At 43.8% G+C, this 22,437-nt stretch overlaps 1 protein-coding gene across 2 annotated transcripts; it reads right to left on the bottom strand.

Moving 5' to 3' along the window:
* Nucleotides 1–8,575: 8,575 nt before the first annotated feature.
* Nucleotides 8,576–18,528, bottom strand: MACIR (macrophage immunometabolism regulator). Of its 2 annotated transcripts, XM_082302119.1 has the most exons (3): nt 18,472–18,528; nt 17,656–17,699; nt 8,576–9,458 (listed from the first exon to the last, which is right to left on the bottom strand). In XM_082302119.1, exon 3 carries the CDS (start codon nt 9,435–9,437, stop codon nt 8,814–8,816), a length of 624 nt encoding a protein of 207 aa, XP_082158245.1. In that variant the 5' UTR covers nt 9,438–9,458; nt 17,656–17,699; nt 18,472–18,528; the 3' UTR covers nt 8,576–8,813. The 2 variants fall into 2 exon arrangements, with proteins under 2 accessions (XP_082158245.1, XP_082158246.1); XM_082302120.1 differs by lacking the exon at nt 17,656–17,699 and having other exon boundaries at nt 18,472–18,510.
* Between the last annotated feature and the right edge of the window lie 3,909 nt (nt 18,529–22,437).

The following is a 22,437-nucleotide window of genomic DNA, read 5'->3' as shown; positions in this document are numbered from 1 at the left end:
AATTATTTCCAAGATCCCAGGGCGACTTGGGTTTCCAATTCGGGCGCGCTGCGTGATGAGGGCAATCCATTTGCTCCAAGTAGCGTCGGTGGCGTGATGCGTGGAGGGAACCTTTCCTTTGAACATCCACCCCAGCACCGGTAGTCGGGGTGCCAGGAGGAGTTGTGCCTCTGTGCCAATTACTTCTGAGGCAGCCTGGACTCCTTCATAAGCTGCCAGGATTTCCTTCTCTGTGGGAGTGTAGTTGGCTTCAGACCCTCTGTAGCTTCGGCTCCAGAATCCCAGTGGTCGGCCCCGAGTCTCACCAGGCACCTTCTGCCAGAGGCTCCAGGACAGACCATTGTTCCCGGCTGCAGAGTAGAGCACGTTCTTCACCTCTGGTCCTGTCCTGACTGGGCCAAGGGCTACGGCGTGAGCAATTTCCTGTTTGATCTGGGCGAAGGCTTGCTGCTGTTCAGGGCCCCAGTGGAAATCATTCTTCTTGCGGGTAACCAGGTAGAGAGGACTCACGATCTGGCTGTACTCGGGAATGTGCATCCTCCAGAAACCTATAGCGCCTAGGAAAGCTTGTGTTTCCTTCTTGTTGGTCGGTGGAGACATCGCAGTGATCTTATTGATGACCTCAGTGGGAATCTGACGCCGTCCATCTTGCCACTTTACTCCCAGGAACTGGATCTCTCGGGCAGGTCCCTTGACCTTGCTCTTCTTGATGGCAAAACCAGCTCGCAGGAGAATTTGAATTATTCTCTCTCCTTTCTCAAACACTTCGGTCGCGGTGTTCCCCCACACAATGATATCATCAATGTACTGCAGATGTTCTGGAGCCTCACCCTTTTCTAGTGCAGTCTGGATCAGTCCATGACAGATGGTGGGACTGTGCTTCCACCCCTGGGGCAGTCGGTTCCAGGTGTACTGCACGCCCCTCCATGTGAAAGCAAACTGAGGCCTGCACTCTGCTGCCAGAGGAATAGAGAAGAATGCATTGGCAATGTCAATAGTGGCGTACCACTTCGCTGCTTTGGACTCCAGCTCGTACTGGAGCTCCAACATGTCCGGCACGGCAGCGCTCAGCAGTGGAGTCACTTCATTCAGGGCACGATAGTCCACAGTCAGTCTCCATTCCCCATCAGACTTGCGCACAGGCCAGATGGGGCTGTTGAAGGGTGAGTGGGTCTTGCTGACCACCCCTTGGCTCTCCAGCTCGCGGATCATCTTGTGGATGGGGATCACAGCATCTCGATTTGTCCGATACTGCCGGCGGTGCACTGTCGAGGTGGCAATTGGCACTCGTTGCTCTTCCACTTTCAGGAGCCCAACTGCAGAAGGATTCTCAGATAGTCCAGACAGGGTGTTCAATTGCCTAATGCCCTCTGCCTCCACAGCAGCAATACCAAATGCCCACCTGAGTCCTTTTGGGTCTTTGTAATAGCCATTCCGGAGGAAGTCTATGCCCAGAATACACGGGGCCTCTGGGCCGGTCACAATCGGATGCTTTTGCCACTCCTTCCCAGTCAGGCTCACCTCAGCTTCCAAAAGGGTCAACTGCTGTGATCCCCCGGTCACCCCAGCGATGGATACAGGTTCTGCCCCCACATGTCCCGATGGCATTAAAGTACACTGTGCCCCAGTATCAACCAATGCATCATATTTTTGTGGCTCTGATGTGCCAGGCCATCGGATCCACACCGTCCAGAAAACTCGGTTCTCCCGTGCCTCTTCCTGGCTAGAGGCAGGGCCCCTCTAGCCCTGGTTATCATTCTTTCCCTGGGTGTACATGCTCGAGGTGCCTTCAAGGGGATCCGACATATCATCCTCCCTTCTGTAATATCTGGCAGCTCGGTCACGGGAGGCTGAGGCTACCTTCACCTTAGCGGAACCCCCTCGGTTAGTGCCTCCCTCCTTGAGTTCACGCACCCGCGCTGCCAGGACAGAGGTGGGTTTCCCATCCCACCTTCTCATGTCTTCCCCATGCTCACACAGGAAAAACCACAGCTCAGCTCGTGGGGTGTACCCTCTCTCTCTAGCAGGGGGACGACGGGCTCTGACTTGGGGGCCTGTGACTCGCACTGGTGCCACACTGACCCTCCTCATCTCCTCCCTCATCTCCTCCCTCATCTCCTCCCTCATTTCCTTCCTCATCTCCTTCATCTCCTCTTTGAGGTCCTGGACCACAGCAGAGACATGAGCTTTCAGCGGGCCATTGATCATGCTGTCATAATGCCTGAGCTTGCTGGCAACAGAGCCCACGGTTTCTCGGGTATTGTCAGCATCAATCGTTGCAATGAAGGTGGTGTATTGCGATGGCCCTAGCCTTGCCAGGTTCCACATCATCTGTCCTGTGCACCTGACCTTATCGGGGTCATTATCATGCTGTCCATCCCTCCCAAAGAGTACCTCTAATATTGCCACCTCTCTTAGCTGTTGAATCCCTTGCTCGAGTGTCTTCCACTGCATTCTATGATGGTACTCCTGCATTCTTTCTTTGTGAATGAACCTTTCTCTCACACTCATTAAGAGCCGCTCCCAGAGAGAAAGGGGCCCTGGCTCCCTCACAAATACCTGGTCCACACCTGGGTCCTGGGTCAATGATCCCAGATACCTTGCCTCACCACTATCCAGTTGCACACTTGTGCCCATAAGGTCCCAAACCCGAAGCAGCCAGGTGGTATAAGGCTCACGCCCCCTTCGCGCAATGTCGTTTCGCATAGTGCGGAGACTGTCGTACGACAGGGACTCAGTGATGATTTCTGGCTCTGGCTCTCCTGCTGGTTGTGAGGGCCCTGGTTGTCCATCATCATTAACTGGTCGTACTGATTTGGTCTTACACTTCCTCCTTTGCACAGGGGCGACTGCTGCTGGCTGTGGTTGTCCTTGTGGTTCAGCTGAAGCCTGGACGGTTGTAACGTCCGTGGGTTCTACTGCTGCCCCATCGGACTCACCCTCTTTGGGGCAGGGAGAGGGCTTTTCACTAGCTGAGGAGGTGTATTCCCTTAGCAATTGGCATATCTCCTTGCGCACCTGGCCCATCTCCTGGCACATCTCCTGGCGCACCTGGCCCATCTCCTGGCACATCTCCTTGCGCACCTGGCCCATCTCCTGGCACATCTCCTGGCGCACCTGGCCCATCTCCTGGCATATCCCCTGGCGCACCTGACCCATCTCTTGGCACATCTCTTGCATCCCTTTTGCCAGTACCCCCACCCAGTTTGGGTAGTCCATTTCTGAGGTGGACTGTTGGGCGGTATCAGTCTGTGGGGCAGGGTCTCTAGTGTCTGGGGCTACGTCAGTCTCTGGGGTAGGATCTCTAGTGTCTGGGGCCATGCCAGGTTCTGGGGCAGGATAGGGCTCTGGGGTAGGAACTCTACTCTCTGGGGCCATGTCAGGTTCTGGGGCAGGATCAGGCTCTGGGGTAGGAACTCTACTCTCTGGGGCCATGTCAGGTTCTGGGGCAGGATCTCTAGTCTCTGGGGCTGGTGTCCGGGTAGATATCCAAGCCAATCTCAACTTATCCTTGAGTGCTAAATAGAGTAGGCCTATCAGCAGCAGATGGTTAATATTCAGAGGGAATTTAAACCCTTCGAAAATTGATGGGGTGGGCCCGAAGAACTGGTTGAGGGGTTGGGGGAAAACTTCCCCTGGTGTCATTTCTTCACAGAAGGTACCATTGTTAACATAACCCCAAAAACATGTGCTCAGTGTGTGATAGCCGTTTATCCATGTGCCCACATTCCAGAGGAAGCTAAAAACCCATGAATTCCTCACCTTCTCAACCCATAACGCAAGCTGGATAACAGCAATGGTAGCCTTAGTCAGAGGACCCATATTCAAGTAAGGAGCTGCAAAGGGGAAGAATATAGCTACGGCCACATGCCACCCGAACCAGGGTAAACTAGACCACATAGTGCAGCCTAACAAGGTTCCTATATCTGGCACACAAAATAAAGTTCCAAGAACTGTTATTCCTTTTTTTCACCTCTCTCTCTTAATGCCCTCAGGCCCCACGTTGGGCGCCAAGATCTGTCTCGGTTTTGAAAGACAGGTGTCTGCTAAGGAAGGCAGAAGCCCCCCTTGAAGTGGCAGATATAACCCTTTTTCCCTCCAAGTTATTATATTTTGAAATCAAGGGCCTTTAGGCAGAGATGTGGGAAATAGGAATAACAGTTCTTTACTATATATATATATATATATATATGTATATAACCAGTCAAACAAAACAACAATAACTATGGCAGTAACAGCACACACAAACCCAGTGCCAGCCTTCTCGGCTGTCAGGCTATTTCCCCTCGGGTGCAGTTCCGCTCGCAGCCGGCAGGGGCGCTGGCGGCTCCCGGTGAGCAGGGCAGGTGCGATGGTTCCCCCGCGGCTGCAGGGGGCGCTCCGGAGCAAGCTCGGGAAACACGCGGGCAATGGCGGCCTGGGATCCCGGGAAGGGAAGGAACAAAGGCTTCACAAACCCCTGGGCAGCCGATCCCGGACTCTCAGGAGCAGCAGGCTGGGAACGGCAGGCAGGAGCGGCAGGCTAGAGCGGCAGGCTAGAGCGGCAGGGACGAACGCAAATCCCGGGTGGCAGGCGAGATGTATCCAGATGGGAGAACCCCACGGATGCCCAGGCAGGCAGGGCGAGCAGGGCTACAGCGTAGCGAAAGCTCGAAGCAGCAGCAGCGGGGCAGGGCAGCCACAGCCCGGCCTCCAGCGGGGCAGGGAAAGCGGCTTTTGGGGTCCCGGCGTTGTTTCCAGCAGGAAGAGAAGAACGGCCAAAAAGAAAGAAGCAGCAGCTCCTTTCTCTGCAGCTTCTCTCTCCGGATGCTCAGAGCGAACTCCCCCACACCCAGGTGTAGACAAGAAAGTAGCCAGGCCCGCCCCACTCCCTTATTGTCTTTCTTAAGTACAGCTATTTGTCCCCTAGCAACATGCATATGGGAGAAAATTCCTTTAACAGAAAAAAACCCTAAGACTAAACTAAAACCCCAACACCATAATGTTTGGGTGACCCTAGCAAAGACACTCAGTCAAGACAATCTATGCCTGTCCATGGGCAGCGTAGACAACCCACTCTCTACGTGCCTGGTAGGAATTCCTTTAGTAGCAGATGATTGGCCCATCACTAACTCAGAGCTCCTCCACACCACAGGTAAGAGGCCCAACCCGCTAGACACTTGGGATGAGTGGACAAAGATTCTGCCAAATGCTCGAGATGAACCCCAAGAATTAAACCTGCTGGGGTCCTCTAAAGCAACATATTGTGTCAAATTTTATTTTAGACTGCAAAGCCAACACTGGCCAGGGATTGACCAAGCAAAAAACACATACAGAAAAGACATATCACCATTTAACAAAGCCTGTAATAGTCAAGATTGGTGCAATTACACTAGCCACATACTCTCTGTGTCCACTCTCCACCCAAAAGTGCTATCCCCAGGGAGTCTTTCTTGTCTGTGGTGACAGAGTATGAGCCGGGATCCCCTCACGCCTCCAAGGAGGCCCCTGTAGCCTTGGCAAGCTTTCTACTCTCACCCCAAATATTATATTGTTACATAATTGGAGACAAACAGACACATCAACACCTCAAAAGAGATCCTTTGCTGAGTTTGACCAAAGTTGTGACAGCCACATTTACAATTGGAGTAAGGCAGGACAAGTTGCAGCTTCCGTGTTCACCCCTTGGTTAGCTGCACTCAAGGCCCTTGGGGATATCAATCACCTAGGGTGTTGGCTAAGCAAACAGGCTAATGCGACATCTGCCGCCTTGAGCGATCTTTTAAGAGATGAGGAGACTACCAGACATGCAACCCTACAGAATCGAGCAGCAACAGACTACCTACTGCTAGCCCATGGACATGGCTGCCAAGACTTTGAAGGGATGTGCTGCTTCAATCTTTCTTCACACTCAACACTCATCCAGGCAAACATCCAGAAACTACAAGAACTAGTAAAGGACCTAAAAGTAGAAAAGAGCCTGAACTGGGTCAATGACCTTTTTGGACGATGAGGAATAACGGGATGGATTGCATCTTTGATTAAGGGAGCTTTGTGGGTATTCATTGTAATTATTACTGTGTTACTTATGTTCTCTTGCTTCCTACGTTGCTGCAGAAAGGCTGCTGGGAATGCCCTTTTAATAAATACAGAAGGGGGAGTTGTGGGATATGCCCAGCCACTGCCCTGGAGGGATGTCTGCTGAGATAAAAGATTTCGCAATCGCCCAGCAGGACTCCCTGGAAAGGCGACTACTTTGAGTCATGGTGAGGAAAGGTAGACCCACAATCCTTTGGGAGACCCTATGCAGATCATTCTGTAACCCATTGGTCTGTCCCAGACCCTCTGTAACCCATTGGTCCCCTTGCTGATCCCCTGTATCCCTATAAAAGAAGACAAGTTCGCCTCTGTGAGGGAGAGCTCGTCCCTGGCCTTCCCCTTCGCCGGAGGGGACCCCCAATAAAGCTCCCTTCGTGCGGAACCAGCCATACGGGTCTTCTCATCTCTCTCTCCGGTCTGGCTTGGCCTAGAGGCAGCCCTGCAGAGCTGAGCTGAAATCACGAGCTGATAATCACTAAAGAGCTGATAGCTTCTGCAAGGGCTCCTCTGCCAGCAGCTAAGAGGAAGACACCGGGCCTCGGGAAGGCGATTCCTTTCGGGACCATCTCCCTGGACCGGTCATCTCTTCCTGGGTCACAGCCTCGGACCCCACCACCAGCTGTAATAGTTAGCTATTAAAAATTCTTTCTTAGTTTGTATTACACATAGTGTAAGCAGTATTTCCCACATTTTGAGGACTGCAAGTGTGTGTGCGTTAAGCAAACATCATAACCATGTCTGATCACACAGACAAATAGATCACCAAAGGTAAGATGCCAACACATTTTTTATGTCTGAACTCAGCTAGATAGCCATCAACCACTCTCTTAGTGTAGCCATACAATTACAGCACTGGACAACATTAGAAACATGCACATAAAATAAATGCGTAGTTCTTTTCCTGAAACAAAGGAACAGACCTAAGCATCTATTTCACAGAAATCCAGGACCCCATCTTTCAAGTTGTTTTTAAATGCTCCTTGGTCTAAAGTTGTATTTTTTTTAAATGTCCTCTTCTTATCCTACACAGCAAATGAATCCACAACAATAGCTATTTATAATACCCTTTTTATTTTTCAGCCAGAAATACAATTTAATTGGATAGTTCAATAAACAGTGGTGTTTGTTCCTTAAACAAAGCCCCCATCTCTTTGGCATCTGACCATAATCTGTTTTTCAAACTGAAGACTATATAGGAAGACTTTACTTTCAAGATCATTGTTCAATACATTAAATTTACACCAGTGTAGTTAACTTTGAAAAACACACCTTGGTTTTTTTGTAGTTTCTAATAAACTTAAAAAAAGATAACCAAACCACAAAATGCTCTCTAGTGGGCTGCCTTCATTTAAACTGTGGAAGTGACAGAACTCTTAATTTTCCATAGCACACATACTAACTAGTGCTTTCTAGTAATTCTGAGTGATAAACAAACAAACAAACAAAATCTTAACTCTATGAGAAACAACTGATCAAATAATTTATGTTTCAAAGCAATATGAAAGTATTTTTAACTTCTGCAGAGGTCATCAGCCAAAATCAAGTTACACACTGCTTCAGTAAAAGACTGCACCTAAAAAAAAAAAAACCAACAAAACAAACTTTTTAAACTTTTAAACTGAAGTTACCAAAATGTTTTAAATACATCTAGGAATACAACTGTCAAAACTGCATTTGATGTCATGTTTGGATAAAAATTTATTAAGTAACAAAAATAAGCAAGTGCATTATTCTGCTGAAAAATCCAAGATCATGTCTTCAATGCTGATACAGATATATTTCACTTGCACTTGTGTAAAAAAAACCAAAAAACCTACCCTCCAGAGCTCACTCAGTTCAGTGCTTTAACAGAATTCCCAAAGCTATGCTGAAGTTGACACCTTCTGTTACTATATACGAAATGAAAATCACAAAATCAAAAAAATTACTGACATAACAGTACAGACATTCCAGTTTCTGTCTCAAGACAATGTAAAAATAAGATCCACTAACAAAAAAAAGAAAAAGAAATCTTCACTCCCTGAAAGATTTTCTTTAAATAACCGAAGTACTCATTCTGAATGTTTTATAGAATAAAAAGGACAAAGCAATTACTTCCATGCAGAAACTAAAAAAATAATTTAATAGGATTCAAGTAGCAAAGGTTTCTTTTATGAACGAATCTCACCCACATCACCAGTAAAAGCGCAGTCTCAAAATGTGTGAATTCAATTGTTCAAATAGCAAGTGATTAGTCCAGTCAAGCTCACTTTCCTATCCATGTTGTAAGAAAAACCCATACATTTTATTACAGAAACAAAAAGTAAAACCAAAAAACCTCCTTGAGTACTTATCCAAGAGCAGTTTCTAACATCAAGCCAAAATTAGCAACAACCAAGCAGACATCACCAATTTTTCATTGCTGAAATACTGTAAATACTAGATCTAGCTGTACCAAAAAAAAAAAAAAAAAATCCCAAAAATCAAAAGCTTTTTTTTGTTAAAATGTGTCCAAAAAAACATCCACCAGCTGCAGTCAAATCTCCATCAGAAGCTGCTTGCTCAGGAAAGATTTCTCTCTCCAATTATTTGTAACACATTGCATTGCTAAGACTGTATTCAAATAAATTCCTTTCTGGTAACACTGAGCTGATACAACCACCTACAATGTGGACAGTCATGTACACAGTACAACAGTGGATTTTTGCAGCAACAGAGAGAAGGTAAGAAACCATTTCTAAATTTGAGATGATAGCTCATGTACTATTCCTTGCAAACATACGATCCCCTCTAAGAGTAAGGTGTTGGAGCTGGTATTGTAGCACTTCTGTGTCAGCAGGTTCCTTAATGCTCATTTTGTCTAAATTGAGGTAGTCCAGGGATTTGGAATGAGCCCTTTTACCTTTCAAAAGACAGAGAGGCAGGGGACCATGAAATGCCTTGTAAGGTTCATATGGTAAAGCTTTATTGTATTTATCCCCTGAACTGGGCATCCGTCTCCTTCTCCTTCCATTTACTGCTGGGATCTCATATGGCTGGTAGTACCTACTTCTAGTTTTGTACAAGCGCGAGGAACGTGGAAGTCCTGAATCAAGATGTTTGGAGCCCAAGTTCGGACCAGATTCTCCTTTATTCTCTTCACTTCCTGTACACTTATGGGCTAATTTTAGCAGCTCCTCTCCAGTTGTGAAGCCAACCAGGTAGTTAGAATCCATGTGAAGGATCTGATATCCTGCAACTGTCCGCCGCATTGGTGAGCAGGGGGTGCTGGAACAGCGTGGCTTTTCTGCTTCCATCCTGCCTGCACAACTCACCTCTGCAAGGGGCACAGGGAAATTGGAGAGGGCAGTTCTGGACTCTCCATTCACATCAACTTCCATTTTAAACACAAAGCTTTGCTCCTAAAAATAAAACAGAGCTTGGTCAGAAAATGCAACACAAGGTGCTCAGAGAGGACCACAAAAATGGAATTTTGTATTACCCACAAGTCATAACCAATACTTGCCTATTCAGCCTTGTCTTACCTCTGCAGGGTGTCACATAACAGAACTATCACCAACATCTGTCTTTCAAAATTATCTTGGGTGGGTTTTTTTAATAAAAAATACTATAAAGATACTGATAATTCTTAATAGCTAAAAACATACTTGAATACTACCATACACAGAAGTGGAGCATCTCGCCAGATAATTTTTTCAGCCTTTTGGTGCATTTGATTCCTTGTAGTCCCTCACCTCTTGCAACATCTACATCCATTAGCAGATCCATAGCACCTTCCCCTGTATTTACTGCATAATTTGTCTATTGACAATAATCTTATTAAACAAAGCTTTCAAAAAACCTGCCTAACAGATACCACCTCGTTCAGGTATGACCACAGACCAGACCTGATCTCCTGAGTGTACTGCAGTGCTTCCATCTTCCAGATGTGCAGACAGCTTGCTTTAAATTCAAAGAATGGCATCCTGGCTGTTCCACACCTGTCTGATTAGGTCATCAGCAGTCGTCACCCACTCCTCAAGAAAATTCACCTATCACTTATTCACAATCAGCCAAACACACACTCTTTTATTCTAATAGGATTCTAATGTATTTCTAACAAAGTATACTGTGTTTAATGAATATAGCATTAGATTCTTATAAGCATCTTAAGAATACGCAATATTTATTTGTTTGTTTCCTATTTCTCTTGGAAACAGACTATTTTACCCTTCCCTCTCAACTATTCCAAACACATTATTTGGTGCCTTTACAGACGCAAGTGCTCACTACAAGCTATTACCACCTCTAACATGGAAACGTATGGTCACCATCACAGCAAGTATACACCAGTAGATGCTAGAACACTGGGAAGCCTTCTTCTCATTTCTATTTTCAGCATCACATGGACCGTTTCAGTGACACTGCTACTTCACAAAACAGAAAGGTCACATTTGTTTCCAAATCCATGCTTTCTTCATTGTCAGACTGTCACCTTTGCTCTAAACTGCAGCTCACGGCTCTGTAGTCAATATAGTTCACCAAAAAATTCAGCAGAGCTATGTCATGTTTAAAGGCAACAAGACTCAAAGGAACGAATGTTAGCATCTAAGTGTTAAGCAGAAACAATTCTGAAATTCATTATACGTGACCCAAAACCACATTCAAAAACTCAATAATATTTCACAAATAAGACTGACTTAAAATGTTCTTCCAAGAGTTTGCAAACTTTTAAAGCTACTACTTGCTGCCATTTTGAGGCTTAGAACATCACAGGCCAAGTAGCAAAGACAAACAAGGAAATACTTTATTCCATCTTCTGCAATTAGATATTACCGCAGGCCTGGGCCCTAGGGTATATCACTGTGTCCCGCAGCCATAGGGAGGAGGAGGAGAGAAGATCCAGCAGGCAGGAATTGTGCAGCAAGACTGATTGATTTAATTATTTTACAAACTCTTTTATAGACTTTTTTCTTCATAGTCTAATTGGACAAAGGATCAGCCACCCCTTGGGGTGATTGGCTAAAATCCTAAAACATCCATTGTCAAAATATTTTCCTACTATACCATAAACAAGACTTTCCAAGGTTGCAGGTGTTTGCTTGTTTACGTAACTCTGCTACCTCTTCTGTGAGAGAGAAAAGTCTCTCACGGACTTAGAAAATAACAAGAAAATCCTTGCTAACAGCATTTTTGTACCTAAATTCCCCCTTTTTGTTTTATAAGATAACAACTCTACTATTAATCCTAAATAGAAATCTACATCAGTTATTAATTCTAAATATGTCCTTAAGGCTTTAACTATCTGACTCCATAACAAGAAATTTAAAGTTCAGTCTCTGCTGGTGGAAGGACCATCCGCCTGATGGTTGACATCTTGGTCATCATCAGAAGAGTCATTGGGCTGCTGATCTACATTCTGGTCACCATTTGGATGGTTGGCGTTCTGGTCATCATTTGGAGGTTGCCTGTTCTGCCTCTGGTGCCGTATGTCAGGGTGAACACATTTTGAAGGTAGCCACCGTACCCCAGTATCTGTGGAAACGCAAGCATACCCACGACCCCAAACGATAAGCTCATGCGGGCCTTCCCACTGGTTAGTGAGCAAATTCCGCACCCAGACTTTTGTCCAGGGCAGTTGTCTCTCGCCTGCAGACTGCAGTGAGAGAAAATGATTCAGAATAACAGGATTATTTGAATTTTGTGGTACTGTAAGGTGATTAATTGTATACAAAGCTTTTGCTAGTCGGCTCTGTGGGGTTTCTCCATGCATTCCCCCTTTTTGTTTTTCCAAAACACACTTCAAGGTACCATGAGCGCGTTCGACAATGGCTTGGCCAGTAGGAGAATGTGGAATACCAAAGGTATGGTCTACACCCCATAGGTGTAAAAACTGCTGCATTTTCTCCAAGGCATAGGCAGGACCATTATCGGTTTTCACAGAAGCTGGCACGCCCAGGACTGAGAAAGCCAATTTCCAATGGGCAATGACATCACGGCCCTTCTCTCCAGTCTGAGCAGAAGCCCACATAGCCGAGGAGAAAATGTCAATAGACACGTGCACGTATTTCAGCCAACCAAATTCTGGCATGTGAGTTACATCCTTTTGCCAAATCTGCAAGGCTTTTAGCCCTCTGGGGTTTACCCCCACTGGCAAAGGCGCAGCGAGTCCATGACAGTCGGCACAAGCGCTGACAATGTCACGCACTTCAGTTGGCGTTAAATGAAACTGCTTCTGCAGGGTGTGTGCACTTTGATGGAAGAAACCGTGCGATGCCTTGGCTTGGGCAATTTTGTCAGGCTGAGGCCCTACCCATGCAGGGTTGGCCAGCATGACAGCTCTGGCATTGCCTTCTGTTAGAAAACCTGGTAAGCTAGTGTGGCTTCAAATGTGCAGAATGTAATACGGATGCACTCGAGCCTGAATTGCAGACCACAAGGTTTGCAACAGCGAAAACAGAGCTGCATTGTTCAGCTCCTTCAGAAGTGAACAATCTAAGCGTTGGGTGATATCTGCTACATAAGCAGAGTCAGTAACCAAATTCAAAGGTTCCTGTGAGAATTGCTGAAAAGCCATGGTAACAGCCCTTAATTCAACTAACTGAGCAGAGTCTGACTCAGATTGGTGTGTTAATGAACCACCGCAAAGGCAGTGTAGGATTCTGTGCTCCCTTACACACAGTGACCCCTACTAAAAATTTGTCCCAATCCGTACGCCCCAAGCTGCCAGCACATCCCGTCCCCAAAGGTTATGGGAAGTGGTAGCAACATAAGGCCTAATTGTAGCTGTGTGCCCCTCTGAGTCCTTCACCACCACAGGCTGTTCACTTAAATAGCTCTGTGTGGCTCCTCCTAATCCTGCGATGGCCGATCCCACCGGGGCTAAAGGCGATGAGGGAGGCCATGCAGAGAAGGAGATGATCGTTACATCAGCACCCGTATCAATCAAATCTTGAAGCTGAGTCCGGGGTGGATTTAAAAATTAATTTACTTCTGTTTGAAGCATAGGTATGTGCTCTGGTAACCAAAAGCAATCAACTTGGAAAAGTAACCATGCAGAAGGGAAGGAGTCAGCAGTTCACTGCAGAATTATTACCCTCACTGCAAACCAGTACAAAGGAAAATCACAGCAGAAAGCCTTCAAGCCAGCAAACCCCCAGCCTAATACTTCAGCCTGAAACTGCAGAACTCCCATTCTGTGCTGCAGTGTGAAGAACAGTATTAAAACCAATCTGTCAGACATTCAAAAGCAACGGCAGCATCAGAAGCTGGTGCCACAAACATCAAAAGCTCAAGGGAACAGCACTACTAGCTGGTGACAGGAATGACTGGCCAGCTCCATAAGCAAAGGTCCAAAACAACTCAGCATGTATGTGTTCAGCTGTTCCTTCCCAAGACTTTTAATGCCAGTTATTCAAGCGGCATACGGCTTCAACGTGATTTATATCCTTATCTGGGAAAAAAATAAAAAAGACAGAAGGACATTAACTAGAAGACTTCTATGAAAGAAAATAGAAAATAATTTGAGATTCACAGTGAGTGTAGGTACCATCACCTATGAACAGATATTTAAAACCTTTTGACAGTATTTTTAGGACATTTCTACAGTTATAAAACTTCTGTTATGTTCACTGCTGTTTACAAGTATAAGCTCATCAGTAATTCCCAGCATCAATTATAATACTGGAAAAAACAGTACTTCAGTTTAAAAAGATTACTTCTTCAGATCACAGCTAGCTTGTCTTCTTGCCTGTCAAACAGAATAACAACAGAGTGATGCCAATTCAAGGCAATTTGTAATTAAAGATTATTACTGAATCTAAGCAAGGAGACTAGGAACAAGATGGCATATCCTTTGCCACTGGTCCACATATTAAAAAAAATACAGAAAATAACTGAAAATAGCAGTTACCAAGAGAATTCATTTGACCAATACCCACCAGAATGGCATCCAGAACAGAATTCACTTCAATGAGATTTTACAAGATTTTATCAATTCTCTTTGTATATTTAAACCAGGCCCTCCATATAAAGTAATCAGACCCAATCCAATACAGATTAACACTGAGAAAATTGTCTCAAACATAGAGCAGAGGAATAATGAAGATAAATACTACATTAACTACTAAAAATCACTGTATGACCTCAAAGAATACATTAATATTCTTGGGATAGTTCTTTCAGTGCAAAACCATCAAAATTTCCACACTTCACAAATATAAAGGCTTTCTGATTATTGAATCTTTCACAAAGTTGTCAGATATCATTCATATCCTTTTCATAACACGGGACAAATGAAAAACAGACATGCATGACACATTAGTACCTGATGACAATATATGCACCCTCTATCATTTACTGTTGAAATGACTTATCGCCATGTGCCTCGCTGCACTCAAAATCGTGTGTTTGAGTTTTTTCCCCAATCATGTTACTACTTCTTTTATATGTATTACTTACTGTGTTTCTGAGGAGAGAAATACAACTTACAAAATACGAACTTTAATTACTCAGTATTTAAAGACAAAGAAAGATGAAGACAGGTTTCCCTTGATACTCCTATACTTTGTAGAAAGTCTGCATTATCTTGGAACCACTGTAAGTTACTCTCAACAAAATAACTGGTTCTCTGTAATTTCGCATTTCTGTTGTTACTTATTGCCTCAGCTAAAATGTGAAGTGATTTGACAACATGCCTTTTCTTTTCGATAAGCATTGAATTTCTGTCCATCCAGTAAAAATATTTTCTTTTTAAGAACTGATTTTTCCCCCTAGGTGCCAAGCCTGTAGGCAATACTATTAGTTAAGAATCACAAAGATATGTCACATTGATAAAATGATTGTAATTCCAGCAATGCTTACCTGTTAAACATCAGGAGTAAGTGAAATCACCCAGCATGTGTGAAGCTTTTAATTATTTCAATTGTCTATTTGTGAAGGGTAAAAAATAAGGACTACATCTTTCTCCTTGCAGTCTGAAGGGAATAAATTTTTGCTGTTCCTAACAAGAAATTCCATACTACTCTAAGCTGATGAGAATGGAGGCAATATGAAATTGTTGCACCACGTAAGACAACATTCAGATGGAGTAACAACTAAGTGTACCACTGATTTACTTCCTCTAAATTACATGCAAGAAAATGAAATTATGCATAAGACATACACTATAATCCTACAAGCCTTAAGAAAATAGATGAATTTACATTACTGAATTAATAAAAGCTACTGCAGTTAACTTTAGAATGTAATGTAAAACAACAGCCTACAAAATAACTAGTAAAGGGTCTGTGTATGGGGGGGTGAGGGGGGGAAAGGGTGGTGGTGTTCTTGTCAACAGGTAAATTATTAGGCCATTCAGCTATTCAGTGTACCAGGCAATAATACCACATGGCTTACATAAAACTAGGATTGACAAAATGTTCTTTTTAAAAAGATGAGTACATCAATTTCTACCAATATGTTCCTACTTCAAGTAGCAGTAACCATTTTTAAAATTCTTGTTATTAATGCAATTTTAAACAGAAAACTATTATGATCCAGAAAACCACCTTTTAAAATTGAAGACAGTCACAAGTGCACTACTGAGGAACCACAACTAGCAACACAAGTGACTAGCTCAGACCAGATCAGCATGACAGAGCATACAATTTACAAAGAAAAGAGACAGATGGAATGCCAATAGTCTGACCAGACTAATGAATTTTGTATAAGCAGATGTAGCAAGCAGGAAAAGTGAAAGAAAATGGTGGGAAAGAAGGCCATTTAACTCTAACATCTCTCTGACAAGCAATACTAGATGGAAGTGTTTAACAGACAGTAACTTCTCTGAAATATTTAGTCTTCCACAATGCGACTCCCTTGCTGGACTGAATCACAGACAAACAATTCCCCTTCACTTGGTCAGTAAAATGATGCTCCTGGACAGCATAAGGTGGTTGTTTACCATCCTGACTCATAAAAAAATGAAACAGTGAGATACATGTAAAGAAGCTGATACATATTGTAAAACAAGTAATTTTTATTCTTTTTTGGATTAGTAAGTAAAAGAATGTTTCCCTTATTTCTGTATGCAGCTATGCATTTTTACTTTTTGATCTTCCATCTTTTCATCAACTAAAATCTAAGTTTCATTTCCGAAGTTCTTCTAATTTTCATGTTAGCCCATGTGGGAAGACACCCAACAACCTGACTTGTCAACAAAAAACTAAGCTGCCTTTTAAAAATAAGAGGTAGAAACAAACAAGCAAAAGCAGAGTGGTTTAAGTATTTCAGGTTTCACCAAATAAATACTGATTTCTTTTCTTTAAAAACCAAAGTGGGACTACGGGTCTCCACTGTTTTTGTGTTAGAGAAGAAATTCATGTTGGGTAGTATTCTATACTTACAAGTCTGGCAGTGCAGCTCTGGAGACAATATTTTGAAATTATCAGCCTAAATCATACTATATTCAGCTGTGACTACAAACAGCTATTCAAAGAAAGATACTTTAAAAACAGACCTACTCACAGATATTATGAAAAATATGTTTAATCAATGCAATTTAGTTTTTTCAGTTTTTTTAACCGAAGCACTGTAAGTCACTAGTTCTTCATCCTAACTTGCTACGATCTGCAGCAAATATTTAGATATTTGGTGGAAAGGCTTCACATTCACTTATACTATCCACATTGCTGAAGGTCACTTTCTCAAGCTCACTAGAGTAATGTATGCAAAGGCTTTAGAGTTTTGTTGTCTGCCTGCTTCTCAAATGCTCCTTCTTTTACTTACATGCTGCTTAAAAACAAGTGGACTGAAAAATATGGAATAATAATTAATAAAAGCCCAACAGTACATGCAGTTACAGTAAATTTCTATTACACTTACAACTAGTGCAAACAGAAGTCTTCTTTCCGGAACACTCAGAACGTTGTGACTCATCTGACTTTGCCATAACATACCACATTTGCATATGATTATATATGCCCAGTGGCCAAGCCAGCAACATAAGGCTGGTCAGAGAAGAGATTGTATAGAAAGCCACACTATAATGTCAGTACTCTTACGCAAGAGCTTAATTTCAGCGATTGCACTGCTACTGCCTCATTTCCCTGTGCTTCAAAGCCACTGAGAGAACCACCCTCCTCCATCTTCATTATCCTAACAAATACTCTTCCTCAACGGGGAAAAAAACCAACTGAAGCAAGCACACCCAGCCAGATGGAATATGGTTCAAAATACACCCAGAACAGGAGGGTGGTGGGAGGAGCAGCTTTCTGACATAGATTCATTTCTGCATGCAGCTATGTATGCACACACGTATGACATCCTGGCCCACTCTAGAGAACACAGTAACAAAGACATGTTTATAAGAAACATTTGTTAGTGTTCATCATTTTCTGTTTTCTTTATAATAGATAATACATTTATGCTAGGCAAAATCCCTATATAAAACAGTACATAAATAATATATACAGAGAATTAAAATCTGAGATTGTTTTCCTGCATTCTGCAGACCACTCAAAACAGCACTGATACTGCTCAGAGACACTCTCCCAGTAAATGTGCACAGACAGACCTGGCAAAACATGCCTGCTAATAAATTAATGCAGCTTAGCTCTGTGAAGTAACACGTTAACGCACCTTTGAGAGCACAACGGCAGTCAGTGAGCATCACAGGCCAAACCCTGAATATTTAGACAAAACTCTGAGTCTCCATCTAGTCTTCACTAAGCAAAATTTATTACAAAGAAATATAAAGTTACCCACAGAAGGCTGTGCACTAGTGCACGTTCTTACTGCCAGAATCAATAATAAGGTCATATTCAAGTTTATCACTTGCCTGAAAGTATGGGGCTGCCAGTGGCTTTAAGCTTCAACTGAGGAGATAGTTATGCATACTAAATACATATAGACACTAATACTAGATACAGCTGGTAACAGGTAAATTCTGGGCTTTTCCACCGCTTACACTGTCACCCATCGGGTGCCACGGAGAGCCCACAGCAGCAGCTCAGCGCAGGCTCCAGGCCCTGCATGGCAACTCCCCGGCTTTCCGGCACACACGGGGATCGCCACCAGCGTCCTGGTCTCCTTCTACGGCTGCCGGGCAGCTCCTGCCTTGCTCCTCCCTACCGGCTCAGCCCCACCGCACCCGGGGCCGCAGGGCGGGAGCCGGGGCCTGCAAGAGCGCGGGGCCGCCGCTCACACCACGGGACCTAGCGCTGCCCGGGCACGGCCCGCCCGGCCCCTCAGCCCGCGGGCCTCGCTGCCGCTGGGAGCGGGCACAGGCACCGCCGCTCGCGGGAGGCCAGGTCCGCACCCTGCGGCTCCCCAGGCCCCACCGCCCACCCCGCACGGCTCCCGCCCCACGGTCCCTCCCTGGGCCCATCCCACTCCCGGAGCTGACGGCAGGGCCAGAGGCCTCGAGGCCGGGGCTTCATTCCCGCCTGCTCCTACCTGCGGCCCGGTGCGGCCCGCGCGGCAGCGGCTGCCAGGGGCGGCGTCCAAGGCGCTCCGGTTCCCCGGGCCCGCTTGGCGCCGGGCTGAGGGCGGAGCGCGGCGATGGCTCCGTTCGATGCATCCCGGCCGTTCCGAGCTCCGCCTCCCTACCCGACCTGAGCCTCGGTGTCTTCCACCAAACCCACCTGTCCCGAGCCTGGCTTAATAAGCGTTAGTCCCCCCGCGCAATTTCCCGTCGTACACAGCTGTAAGAATGGATCAAGTAACCATCTCTTGGTGACTTTCTCATCACGGGAATATCACCCACCTCCGTGGTATTTCCACACAGCCTACAAAGTTTGAATGCTGACTAGATAAGAAACCTTTAGTAATGGGTTTTGCCAACAACCAATTAGATAATTTCTCTATTGCATTTTGCCGATTAAGCAAAGATGCTATTACTGCAGCGAACCTAGCAAACAATTGCATAACTTGGCTTTTGCAAGTTAAAGGGAAGAGGAAGAAAAAGTGCGATGTCGTACTCCTCTTTTTCCAGCTCTACCACACAGCTCTTAAGCTAGGTTTTGTTTCTGAAGCTGGGTCTTTAAGGACGTGCTCTTGAACACGCAGCTGAAGTTTATTACTCTCATTAGGAAGACATGGATGACCCCAATACAAAGGCCACGTTCTGTTCTCCCTTTAATCCCAATGGTCATGCCAAGAAAGTTGCAAATGAACTGGTCTCGAATTGCGTCAAAGGATGTCGGTATTCCATACGCACCCAGTCTAACCACTGTGCTTCCAAATGCTTCTGGAATGGGTGTTTCTTGGAAATTCTCAGCTAGAACAAACAACAGAGAAACAAAACACTAAGTTTTACAAGGAATTTTAATTACAGGCTCTGCAAGTCCTTAATAGTCATTGGGTTTGTGTGAAAAACACGGGTCACAATCTTGATGATTTAATACATTTATTAAACACTGAACCAATTAACTGAAACACATACGATTGGAAACCTCTGCAGCAGTCTGCCTAGCACAAAACAAAGCACAGCGCCGAACACACCAACACGAACAGACACAACCAAACGCACGGCCATACGCTACCGTTATACATTTTATACCCAAAGCCCCGCCCTTAGACCGCCCATTGCTCCACCCACCAAAGTCTTTGGGATTGGCTAATTGATGTCTTGGGTATCTTGATTGGGTCCTTTCTGTTGGTTCATTGCCTAGGGTCCTTCTGTTGGTCCACCATCCATCCAATGCTGCTCCTTGTCTTATCCCTTTATGTTAATTCCTCATTGAATGCCCGCCCCTTCTATTACTTCATTGGGTTCTGGAAAGTTCTACATTCAATCTTATGAGGTAAACTCAGCAATTCATTTCAATAATAAAACATTTTAAACGTTGAATCCCTGCAGTTATTAATGAGCAAACAACCAAGTCCATTAACAAGACATCCTAATTATAATCAACTCCTTCCTTCCCACCGATTAATTCTTTATTGAATCCGAAAACCACATACCAGAATTCATTTATAACAGTTTGCAAGATCACAGAAGTGTTCTAAGAACACTAGTAAATTTACACTAGTAAATTTAGCACAACATGGGGAATGTATCTGGTCAAGCAGTAGTCTAAGAAAAGGAACCTGTAGTGTAATTCAGGGGCATTATGATGCTCCATGTTGCTGACAGTACACAAACCCCTTTGGTTCATGTTGACACCTGTAATACAAGCTTGAGTGGGAAATCCCATCTTCCTATGCTGTCCTGAGGTATAAATGAGGCTGGGTGTAAGATCTTGTGAGTTAGTGTATCACAGCTTTCTCCCAATGAACATCCTCCCAACAACTTCTGCTCTTCCTGTCAACTGCATTTTCAGTCAGACTCTGAAATGGAGTTCCAAGGAGCAGAGGGCAGGCACCAGTAGTTATAGACTTTAGGAGACAACAGGGGATGATCATAAATGCTTGGGGATGATCATAAATGTGTTCTGACTACATAAATGTTTAAAAGAAAACATGTTTTACAGATTAGCAGTCCTGTCCCATCATGTGTTCCCCTCCTCCCTCCAGATATTTTAGTATTTAATTAGCTGTAAAATTAACTAACATTTATCACACTGACAGAATTAACATGGTGCAAAACTTTTAAATTCCTAGGCAGAAAAAGAAAGGCAGATCCTGAAAACTTCTCCTAAAGCTAGTACTCAAATTCCATACCAAATACTTGAAAATGAACCTACCATTTCCTAAAACCCCATCATTTACAAAGTTTTGCATTTTCAATGCAATCATGCTGTTAAGATTTTCCCAAGATAAACTACTGTATTTCATTGGTTTTTTGCTATGTTTATCCAGGCATTCAAGATTTTATATGGAAAATTAAGATACTTTAGAAAACTCGGGCTTTTTTTTCCCAGGTAAGATCTGATTAACTTTTTATGTCTGCCGTAACACAGAACAAAAGAGACCATTACAAGCCATTTTCTCTGCATCATCCTAGCCAGAACATGAAGCACCGACATCTCAGAGTGTCTGTGCTCATCAGTAGCTTCCCACATCAATGACAGTCAGTTAGAATGACAGTACAAGACAATTTATAAGTAAACACAATATTAAAGATAAAATACACAGAAAACGGCTTAATTTCTATTCTTGTCTTCAAGCTCTTCCTGATTTATTATCCTTAGAGTGCTTTTATAAAAGGCTTATTTCTCTCGCTATTCCTATATTCCATATTAGTACATTGGAAACTGCTATGGTGTTTTCAGCATTAGTGAAGTTCTTAAATTGCTCAGCTGAAAGCTGAAAGCTGAGCAATTTAGAGAATATTTACTCAGTGTGTTTCTTTGGTTCTCTGTAAATGGATTTAATTCCAAAGCTTAGTCAGACAAATATTTTTATTAAATACTCACTTTCCTTTCCCTTACGAAGAATTGTAGCCATTACTTTGAAAATCTGATTTTTGCTGGAAATCCATAGCCACATTCAGGATAAAAAAACAAGGTACTAATTTGAGAAGGGACAGGGAAGAGAAAAGCAGCTCTGAGGGTATGGCTGATGTGGCAGAATAACAGTATACTGGAGAAAAAAAAAGGAATATTTTTATATTAAAAGACAAAGAAAGAAGTATTACCTATTGCCATATAACTTGCAACTTTTGCCATCCAAACTCAAAAATCATTTAGTCATATCTTAAAGGACTAATTTGTTAAGTTAAAAACATTACAGTGAAAATCTACTTAAAACCTAAAGAAAATTTCTTAAGAGCATCATTTAATAAAATCCCATCTTAATTTTTTTTATATAACAAGTTAAAAAATAATTTTAGTAAGTGTGAAAAGCATCCCTTGATTTACTTATTGGGCCAAATTCACTTTTTTGCCTAATTACTCTGATTTCAGCTGGAATAATGGCTGTTTAAGCAAGGCTGAATTTTGTCCGATGGACACAAACACAGGAAATATGAAAAAAGTGGTGGGTTTAGAGCTTTCTGCATTTTGCAGATCTTCAGTTAGTACCAGCTCTGATTCAGAGCAGCTGAAAGCAATGAACAAAATGATTTAACATAGTAAGACACTCTGTCCTACACCATAAGATCTAAAAGTTACTGGGAAAAGGAAGTGAAGTTTTGGACTAGTCTTTAATAAAATCTGCACTTAGTGTGCACGTGTATAGGAAGAGGCAAAGAAAATACTTGCCAGTGTTGCTGTAGGTCTGTTAACTGAACCTAAGGAAGTTTATCAAAGTCAAAACTGTACATTGTTTAGGAGCAAGAGAAGTGATGAGGACGTCTATGCCTGGACCTGGTTGCTCACAGAGTTGGTGCAGTCTCCATCCTTCAAGGCTCTCAAGCCCAAGGCAGATTAAGTGACCTAGTCTGGTCTCACAAATGACCCTGATTTGAGCAAGACATTGGATAACAGTCCTCCTGAGGCCCTTTCCATCCTGAGTTACTGTGTGTTCCTATGATCCTTG

This window comes from Coloeus monedula (assembly GCF_965178545.1).
Source record: "Coloeus monedula genome assembly, chromosome: Z".
NCBI lineage: Eukaryota > Metazoa > Chordata > Aves > Passeriformes > Corvidae > Coloeus > Coloeus monedula.
This window is presented reverse-complemented; position numbering and strand designations above follow the sequence as displayed.

What these genes read in the sequence shown, in the direction of transcription:
- MACIR (XM_082302119.1), bottom strand. Translation starts at nt 9,437, where the DNA reads ATGGAAGTTGATGTGAATGGAGAGTCCAGAACTGCCCTCTCCAATTTC.